The sequence below is a fragment of the Portunus trituberculatus genome, chromosome 3, assembly GCF_017591435.1.
Source record: "Portunus trituberculatus isolate SZX2019 chromosome 3, ASM1759143v1, whole genome shotgun sequence".
Lineage (NCBI taxonomy): Eukaryota > Metazoa > Arthropoda > Malacostraca > Decapoda > Portunidae > Portunus > Portunus trituberculatus.
The window spans coordinates 7274952-7285868 of NC_059257.1; the positions used below are offsets into that span (position 1 = coordinate 7274952).

The 10917-nt window shown below is 38.2% G+C and overlaps 1 protein-coding gene across 1 annotated transcript; it reads right to left on the bottom strand.

Annotated features, from left to right (window-relative positions):
* Positions 1–73: 73 nt before the first annotated feature.
* LOC123508620 lies at positions 74–7308 on the bottom strand. The gene is made up of 3 exons (XM_045262433.1): positions 7157–7308; positions 2501–2629; positions 74–1724 (listed from the first exon to the last, which is right to left on the bottom strand). Exons 1-3 carry the CDS (start codon positions 7225–7227, stop codon positions 1553–1555), a joined length of 372 nt encoding a protein of 123 aa, XP_045118368.1. The 5' UTR covers positions 7228–7308; the 3' UTR covers positions 74–1552.
* Positions 7309–10917: the final 3609 nt, after the last annotated feature.

Sequence of the window (10917 nt, forward strand, 5' to 3'; positions counted from 1 at the left end):
TAAGTCATAAATACTCCGAAGAGTCTCCGGAGAAAGAGCAGATGTATATTTGGGTTAAAAATACATTGAAGAGTCTCCCTTCCTTCACTTTTATTCAATCAACACATTTTTACACAACTCTGAAAACTCCACCAAAACTTTCAACTTAGAAAAATTTTACAGTGTAACACCAGAATTTGTACAGCTAGAAAACTACAAATTTCAACTAGAAAATTTTTACACAAATCAGATGAAAACTCTACCAAAACTTTCGACTTAGAACATTTTTACAAAGCAACACTAGAATTTGAACAGCTAGGATATTTTTACAAAGCAACACTAGAATTTGAACAGCTAGGAAAATTTTAACAATTTTCAACAGAAATTTTACAACTTGCAACATACAACAATTTTTATATTTCAACTTAGAATAATTTCTGCAATTTCTAACTTGGGACAATTTTATATTTTTTAGTCTGGGAATATTTTCACCTTACAAAGTATTAGAGAAAAAAATTAGGAAAGTTGCAAGATGGACCATGAGGCCTGCACATACATGGCAGCAGTCTCTGTATGAACAGGTCATCCATACATTTGTCTAATATAACATTAAAAAAATGAATACAATAACATAATAGTATTTTGACAGCAATTTCATTGCAAAGTCTAGGAGGAACTATCAACTCTGTACAATGATTTCTTACACAATGGCTTTGGTCTCAAACAGCATGTTGTCCCTTGCAACACTACATTGTCACCATAAATACACAAAACACAGACCATCATTCTGGGGCCGTATTCTACACAGTCAGCCTCAGGTCTCACTGAATGCCTGACCGTCACTCCACTGCTGGTCTTTGGGCTCATCACTTGTCAACTTTATATAAGTATACAAAGAAATAGATCCTTGACATAATTTCTACAATTCTAATTATTTTGACATCATAGTAAGACTGTGTATCCAAACAAAAGAAACATGACAAACAGAAGATTATGCCCAACAGCCTGACACATGACACATGACACATGCAAGCCACTCAGAGCAAGGTTTGTTTGGCAGTTATCTATAATGATAAATTACTCCATCAAAGGACATTATTTAGCCATCATTACAGATATTTATCATTAATTAATATCAAAAACTGTCGGGGATCATGCCATGGTACATAAAAACAAGCTCTCACCATGCTGAGAAGAGTTTTAAGACAGTGGTTGGCAGCGCTACAACAGACTGTCTTGGCACTTATGACGAGTCACAAGGTGAGAGCCTGTCATTGAGGGACTTGTGTCTAAAATGCACCATTTTGTCTACAATCACATCACTAGCTATGATGGTTTGTAGAATACGGCCCTTGAAACCTTACACAGAACAGTAACAGCAAAGCTCTACAAAGTAGAGAAACTTACTATTTAATCAGTCTAAACATTCCCACTCAAAAATGTCTATAAACCTAATTATATACAACAATTTTTCCCTAAATGAAAAACATTGAATTCAAGGAATGACTGGCACACTTGCCCATAAAGCTGCCCACACACACACACACACACACACACACATATAATCCTTCGGTTAAAACTGTGTGCACTTCTTTCCACACACACACACACAAAAAAAAATAAAAAAAGCATGAACCAATGATGCTGTGAATGTTGATGCATCCTCCATCCTTGCCACTCTGTCTTGCACTCTGCACACACGTTTAGGAAAGAAGTGTGCAGTGTGCCGCTGGACCTCCAAAAGCCTGCAACAAAAGAAAGGAGTCAACAAAAGATCATGTTTAGTGATCAATTACCTTCAAGTCATCTTATCAATCAGAAATTGTGAAAACTGCTCATTTGTAATCACATTTCTGATACAGGAAGGTAGATCAAAAACCCAGCAAAGCAAAGCCACACTATTTTTTTTTTTTTTTTTTCCATGCAAGAGGGCAACTAGCCAAGGCAACAAAAGTTAAAGAAGAAGCCCACTTGAATTTCAAGTTCACTAAAAGATTGGTACAGAATTAGCATGTCTTGAAATCTCCCTATTAAAAAACATCAAGTTGTACAAAGATGGAAATACAGAAGCATGTAGGGAATTCCAGAGTTTACCAGAGAAAGGTCTGAATGGTTGAGAGTACTGGTTAACTCTTGTATTAGAGAGTTGGACAGAACAGGGATGAGAGGAAGAAGAAAGCCTTGTGCAGCAAGGCTGCAGGAGGAGGTGACGTATGCACTTAGCAAGATCAGTAGAGCAGTTAGCATGAAAATGGTGATAAGATAAAAAAAAGATGCAATATTTTGGCAGTGAGAAAGAGGCTGCAGACAGTCAGTCAGTCAGAGGAGAGGAGTTGATTACATGAAAAGCTTTTGATTCCACCCAATCTAACAATACTGTGTGAGTGGAACTCCCCCCAAACATGCAAAGATTACTTCATACAAAGACAGATCAGGCCCTTGTACCGAGTAAGCAGATGGGGGCGAGAAACACTGGCGACAATGTCAAAATAACTACTACTTGACAACTTGTTTGCCTTACTTGTAGTGCAGCAAAGTGTGTGTGCCACCCTTCTTGAAACTCTGGAGCACCTTCATGTGTTCAGTAAAGTGGTGGGCAGGAACACAAAGAGGTGCTTCCCTCGACGCCTCGCCACCGGTGCAGTACGTCCTGTGGGGGAAACAAACCGTCATTGCACTCATTAACAATATAACACTGGAAATATATGAAAAACATGCCCCAAGTAACAATATTCCATAAGATCTAGTCTAACTATTCATATTTTCAAATTCCAAATTTTTAACGGTTCTAAAAATAGAAAACAAAAATCTTTATACGACAAGCAATCTGTGTTTTCTTTATTTGGCTGGAAAGCGAAAATTTTTCCTATTCAGAAAATGTAATATAACGTAGTTTGGCTGTGCTTTCCATCTCGACATTATGATGTGTTTGTGACCCGTTAATTTGACACAAACACCTTTCGATGGACCGCTTCATGTAAACAAACCATCCGGTAAGGATATTATATTTTGATTATTAGTTATACTATTTATCGCGTTTAAAAGTGTAGTGTGTTCCATTGTGGGAGCCTTTTATCTTGTGACGATTTTTAAAATGAATTACCTACGTAAATATTGCGCCACAGGAGCACCTCCGCCTTGCCTTCCCCCGAGGTCAGTCCACCAATGTTTGCCTCCACTCCCCCTGTGTTTCCAGACCCAGAGAGTGAAGCAAAGCCAGAATCAAAGACCACAGTAGATAAATAGCCATTACTGTGTTAAATAAGGCGATGTTTATGTATACCCCTGTTCAGACCGCCTGGCGCCCACAATGACCTGGACCTAAACCTTGCCACCTTCAACCCCGTCCCACCCCGCGTCCACTCCTCAACATTTTCTTCAATTCTCCGTGCTTCCTGGTGTTGCCCGCCGGAAATGCATAGTGTAGTGATAAGAGAAAGAAAAGAGGTATGGAAGTGTGTGAGTGAGTGTTGTTGTTGTAGTAGTAGTAGTAGTAGTAGTAGTAGTATGGAAGTGTGTGAGTGAGTGTTGTTGTAGTAGTAGTAGTAGTAGTAACAGCAGTGTTAATTTTTATCATTATTATGAGTGTTAATGTGTGTGTGTGTGTGTGTGTGTGTGAACAAATTCTCTCTCTCTCTCTCTGATGTCACCACAAGGATAAGATCACTGAAATATCTTTAAAAGTCACCTAAAACTACCTTGTAAGATTGTATTTACATACTGTTCAAAAATATTGGATAAAGGAAAGTTTTTCAATGAAAAAAATAAATAAAAAAGATAAAAAAATAGCGATATATATTTGAGAAAATACCATTAGATCGGTATTATGTTTTTTTGTATGGCTGAGAAGGTTATTTTTGCACCAGACCTAACAAAAGACAAGAGAAGCAAATGAAAAACTTAGAGAGGAATTGCAGGAGAAAAGGAGAGAAGGGGGCAGGTGGATCACAAAGACAGGGAACCAAGGGCACAGGTGACAGGACACAGCGATAATCATGGTCCGATAAGCAGAAAGAAACAGATAGACTAAGTGAGAATAGAAATAGTATAGGTAGAAATAGCAATAGTGTAGATGAAAGTATAATTATCAGAGCAATCACTATACAAGGTTTATCAAAGAGTTAGAGGAACTGGTGGGTGAGAACACTTTGTTATGTCCATCTGAGACACAGCAGAAAGTAAGAGATGTCAACTTTTGTAGGGAAATAAATGTTGTAGAAGCAATGAGAGAAATTAAGGATAGAAAAGGAGGAGGATTAATGTTCCTATACCACAAAAACAAAGATAAAGTTAGTAGAGAGTGCAGTGATATACCGTTTATTAAGGGATGGGAGGTTCAGATTACTGCAGTGTACTTTAGTGTACATGATAAACTAAGGAATTGTACTATGAAACTGAAAATTGAGAAGATCATAGAGAGTAATGCAGAACCTCCATTACTTATAATTGTGGACTTGAATGACAACGTAGGATTCCAAGGAACACAAAAGCCAGATGAAAATGGAAGATTGATATTAGAATGGATGGAGAAGTATAAAATGATAATGCTCAATGATGATGTCAATTGTGAGGGGGAATTCACCTGGGCTACAGACAACCACAAAAGTGTACTACATTAAGCACTAGTTTCACAAAGCTTTTACAATTAGTATCAACAAATGAAAATAGATTAAGGCCAACAAGTAGTAGATTTATCCGACCATAACCTAACTGAAATCAGACAGCAGGTTCAACAAGTACGACAACACTACAACAGGAATGAATGGAGATGCACAGAATACTGCAAAACAGACAGCAAATCATAAGTGCTATATGAAAATAAACAAGAGGAAAGTGTACAGAGTGAAGGGGTACAAGACATCAAAGATTTAGAGGTAAAAATACTTAAAAGCAGCAAATAATATAGTAAAATGTAAGAAGAAAGTAGGAAATCAAAGCAAGGAGGAAGCAGCTTGGTCCACAGAGGAAATAAGAAGGGAAATTAAAGAGAGGAGTGTTATTGGGGGTGTGTGGTGTTAGGAAGGGTAATGTAGTTAGTGTTGTTATCCAGGGTGTTAGTGGTGTTAGGAAGGCTGGGTGATGCAGTTAGTCATGTGCTGTGGATGGCTGGGTTAGGAAGGGCAGAGATATTTGAAGAGACTTAACAGGAAGCGTAGGAATGCAACTATTGCACAAGAAGGTGAGCGCTGGAACACATATATGGAATGAAAAGCAAAGGTACAGTCATTGATTAGGAAAGAAATGTACATCAATGAAGAAAATAAAGTTAGAGAAATAAAGGAAGATAAAAGCCATGGCAAAAATACTTGGAGAAAAAGAAAAGGAAACAAACTGTCTGATAGATAATGTACCTATATGGTAACGACAACAGGAAAATTGAAATGGACAAGGTAACTACAGAGATAGAAGATTAATGGAGCACAATATATGGGAAACATAAAAATGATATAGATAAAGTATGGAATATTAAAAAAAAGAGAGGAATACATACAGGAAAGGCCAAATAGCTTTAACCAACATGGGGTACAAATTATTAAGGCTGTGTTAAGGATAATCAGGCAGGATTTACGGAGGGAGGTAAGGCAGAAAACAACCTGTGTAGAAAAATCATGTAAAAGTAAAAAATCTTTAATTGTAATATCAATAGATTTTTCCAAAGTTTTCCACAGTAAGTATAAGAAGGGATTATATGATCAAAATTTTAATGGAATATCAAATAAATGAAAAAGTAATGGACCTAATAACAAATCTTTACACTGGAGACAAAACTAGACTAACACTTGATGAAACAAAAAACAAAACACTACCAGTAACAAGTGGCAGCAGACAGCAGGGGATGTACAAGCTCCACAACACTGCAAATTAATAACTTTCAAAATAATGCAGAAATTAGTAAGTCTAAATTTGTGCTTCAAAGATGATGTTTTAAATGTGACACCTTTATTCCTTGTAGATGATGGAATGTTAGCGAGTAGTATAGAAGACGTAGAGCTAGTGGTAGGACAGGTGGTGGAGACGGGGAGAGAATGGCCCTGAAAATTAACAAACAAGACCAATAGTATGAAAGACAAGCCACGGAAAATAGCAGAGATACAAGGAAAAGACAAGACAAAATATTTAGGAATAACAATAAAAGACACCAAAAACCTCTTTAAAGTACATAAGCAGAACATGATGGAAAAAGACTGCTAGAATGGCCAATTTAACCTATTCAGTCATTGCAAAGTGTTGCTCCAGGTTAATGACAGGAAAACATTGGAAAAGCATGCCCTACCATCCATTCTTTATGGGGCCAACATAGCAGACTTTACTAAGGAAGAAGTAGAGAGATTACAGAGGAAAGAAAATAATGTAGGTAGAAAAATATTAGGTGCACCAAGCTATAGCCAGACAGCAGCGGTAAGAGGAGAGACTGGGTTATCAAGTATGAAAGCAAGAATGATGGAAGGACAGGAAAAATACCTACAATACATATTGAGAGGTGAGGGAAATGCTTTGATGGAGAGAGTAGCAGAAGAAATGAGAATAGCAAGTAAACAGAATAGGTGGATAAAAGGGTTAATAGAAGATAGGAACACAGTAGGAATTAGAAAGGGAGATGTAAGGAATGATGAAATAAGTAAGAAATTTAAGGAATGGGACACACAGACATGGAAACAAGAACTGGAAGAAAAAGTTAGTCTAAATACATATATATATATATATATATATATATATATATATATATATATATATATATATATATATATATATATATATATATATAAGGAGAGAACATTGGAGGTCAGGAGGAAATTAATGACAACAGAGGAGCATCAATTATTCAAATGGAGCACCAAGAAAGAAGTTTCAGAACCAACCAACAGTGTGACGTGTGGAGCAGAAGAGGAAGACCTGGTAAATTTGTAGTTTGAACCAATATACCCCATCTTATATTTCTTTTTCCCTATGTCTAACAAGCTTGGGGACCTCCTGGAAAAGCGGGGTTTTAGGGTGGGGAAACCAAACCTAACCTAACCTAAATTCTGTCCTGAAGTTAGTATTAATTTCCAATAGGGTAAAACCGGGTTAGAAATGCTGGTAGAAGTGTGACCTAGACCGTGAGAATGTGAAGAGTGACGTGGTGTATTGGCTCAAACTGCAATGATACTCAGATACCAGATATGTTTGTTCTTACCTTTGTGAGTAATGCCAGATGTCAGACATTCTTGTGATTTCCTCTGAAGGGGCACAGCGCGGCGGCACCATGGTAGCTTGGTAGAAGAGAGTGGGTGTGGGAGAGCCAGTGTTGTGTGGTTTCGTTGGTCTGGTCTAGTTTCAGTCCCCGTTTGGTTGCCTGACTGAGCTTCTGAGCATGCGTGTGGACCCAATGCGATCTTAAATATAAAATAGTAGTGTTAATAATAAAGTAATAGTGGTAAACTGGGAGAGAAATGTGGAAAGGATATATTAGTTCCAAGCTTTTCTCCTCTTCAGAACTGGGAAACGATAAGACGATTTTATTGACATTACGAATTTACGAAGGGTCTATGGAAGTCTGAGAATTAATGGCCACAGTCTTCACTACTTTAATAAAATCGCCAAATATTAATCAGAATGAATAGGAAAACGCGTCATGGTACTGTACTAAAGAGTTTAATGATAAGAAGCAAGATCGGGACTCGGGAGCCATTTCTGAAGGGGCGGCACAAACGAGACTACTGGTTGATGTTCAGATAGTTATTTCACACTTTACGGAATTAAAAACGTGCATAATATTGATTCAGAGTTCATGTATGCATAGTGCGATATATCTATACATAATAAATAAATGTATTATACCAAATATCACCATTTTTACTGCTTTTGAAGACGGCACTTTCAGATCTCTCACTACGGCCACTGATTTGAAGGTTTCACCACAAAACCTTTACATACACAAACCTCATTTCATTGATCACACCCAAGTCAGTTCAAGTTTTGTATATCTTTCTGCTGAGTTGATGGATGGGGTAAGTGGCCAGCCAGCGAGGACCAGAGAGGGACAAAGGTGGCAATAATACTTGATAAATGTGATGACAAGTAATAACATCGACGAGAACAGCAAATACTGCCTGCCTGATCTGACGCCAACACTGTACAGGCCAGTTAAGACTCCACATACGGCTGTGGTAGTGGCGGTAGTGGCGGTGGTGGTGATGGTGGTGAATGTGGTAGTGGTAGTGATAAGTGAGCATAATTTTTGTGTCTGAACTGAAGAAAGAAGTGAAAAATATGCCTTTATTAATAACGTTTGACAATTCATTCGGTATAGCCTAACTTTACGTAACCCCTTCAGTACTGTGACGCATATTCATTCTGCTTTACTATTTGGTGATTTTATACAGGTTCAGAAACTCATGTGGGGGATTGAAATAGTGAAGACTGTGGCCATTAATCTTCTGACCTCCATAGACCCTTCCAGATGTCAAAAAATGGTTTAATCACGCCTAAAATCAAGGTAAAAATGCGTCCCAGTACTAAAGAGGTTAACCTTTCCTTGTCTAACCTAATTTCTCCTGCCAGACACAAAACAGACTAAGATTGAGAAGGTGGGGAGAAACTTTATGCCTTTCTATCTTTTGCTGTTCTTGTTTAACGTTATCACAAAGAAATATGTAAGAGTGGCAGCAGATCTATTTACCCGTTTCCTTTGTATTCATTCATTCTTCTTCTTCTTCTTCTTCTTCCTCCTCCTCCTCCTGCTGTATACATTAAGATAAGTGATCTACTATGATTGTCTCTTCTAAGACTTTTTCTATTCTGGAGTATGATGAGTCTTGAAAAATGCATGACTCTCTCTCTCTCTCTCGTGTGTGTGTGTGTGTGTGTGTGTGTGTGTGTGTGTGTGTGTACAAGAATTAGGTAAATTATGCACGGGCACTTTCACTCAGGGTAGGTGAAATATTGGTACAAATTGAGAAGAGATGAATGATTGACGGGGAAAAGTGTCAAATTGTTCCTCCCTTAACAGAGCAACAAGGAACACTGCGCTGGTGGAATGTGTCAGTGTGTGTCGTGTCGTGTCACTCAGCAGAACTCACTCTATGAAACACGCGATAGTGAGAAGAACATATTGAGCAAAACACAATACTGAACAAAACACCCTTAAAAACATGTGAAACTGACAAAACACCCTTAAAACCACGTGATACTGACCAAAACACCCTTAAAATACACGCAATACTGACAAAAACCCTTAAAAATACGTAATACTGATCAAAACACCCTTAAAAACATGTGAAACTGACAAAAACACCCCTAAAAACACGTTATACTGACAAAAACACCATTAAAAACACGTGATACGGACAAAAATACCCTTAAAATACGTAATACTAACAAAAACCCTTAAAAATACTTGATACTCGCAAAAACGCTTAAAATCACGTTATACTGACTAAAACACTCTTAAAAACACGTTATACTGACTAAAACACCCTTAAAAACACTAATATTGAATAATAAATCTAAATAACTCAATAATGAACAAAACATGCTCTGGAGGAGGAAGATGAGGAAGAAGAGGAGGAGGAGGAGGAAAAGGAAGAGAAGGAGGAGGAGGAGGAGGAGGAGTACAAAGGAAGACAAACACCAACACACCCTTACGAGGAGGAGAAAAAAAGAGGAGGAAGAGCAACAACAGCAGCAGCAGGAGGAGGAGGAGGAGGAGGAGGAGGAGGAGGAGGAGGAGGAGGAGTACAAAGGAAGACAAACACCAAGACACCCTTACGAGGAGAAAAAAGAGGAGGAAGAGCAACAGCAGCAGCAGCAGGAGGAGGAGGAGGAGGAGGAGGACGAGGAGCAGGAAACCATTACCTAAACACTCCATTACACAAACCATTAGGTAATCACACCTGTATTACCGTGTTTATTTTCCCACCCCCATCCTTCCTTACCTGCTAATTGGCATGCTCCCATTACGTCATTAGGTCTTTAGCCTGTTGCACCTTCCCTCGTTACTTATTTATTCCCTCTGTTTGTGTCCGTGTCTCCCTTCACTGCTAGCAAATCTTCACCCTCCGTAATACTTGGACACTCTTAAAAATCACCCTTAAAAACACCATTGGGCTCCCTTTACACTCTCAAAAGCACTATTGGACACCTTTCACACCTTTAGTACTTGGACACATTTTTTACCTTAAGATTTGTGCACCATTAAACCATTTTGTTGAGTCTATAGAGGTCAGAAGATTAATGGCCATAGTCTTACCTCTTTTTAATCCCTTCAGTACTGGGATGCATTTTTACCTTAATATTTGTGCACGATTAGACCATTTTATTGACATTAGAAAAGGTCTACTGAGGTCAGAAGATTAATGGTCTCAGTCTTTACTATTTTAACCCCACATGAGTTTCTGAAGCTGTATAAAATCACCAAATAGTCACCAGAATGAATATGGAAACGCGTCATGGTGCTGAAGGGGTTAAAATACTTTACATGGTTCTGGAAACATATTTTACACCCTTGAAAGAAACCTTTGAATTATCTACATATACCACCCTTACAAATACACTTCAGAACACTTAAAAACACCCTTAAACACACACACACACACACACACACACACACACACACTGCAAACATTTTTCATAAGGACGGGGAGAGAGAGAGAGAGAGAGAGAGAGAGAGAGAGAGAGAGAGAGAGAGAGAGAGAGAGAGAGAGAGAGAGAGAGAGAGAGAGAGTATATTCGTGTCAAAGACGCCTTGATACATATCCATACCTTTTGTATTCATACCAGGAAATTAATTCTCTTAATAGGACAATTCAGATGATCCACTTACAGAGATAGAGAGAGAGAGAGAGAGAGAGAGAGAGAGAGAGAGAGAGAGAGAGAGAGAGAGAGAGAGAGAGAGAGAGAGAGAGAGAGAGAGAGAGAGAGAGAGAGAGAGAGATAAGGCTAAACAGTCCCATTTCT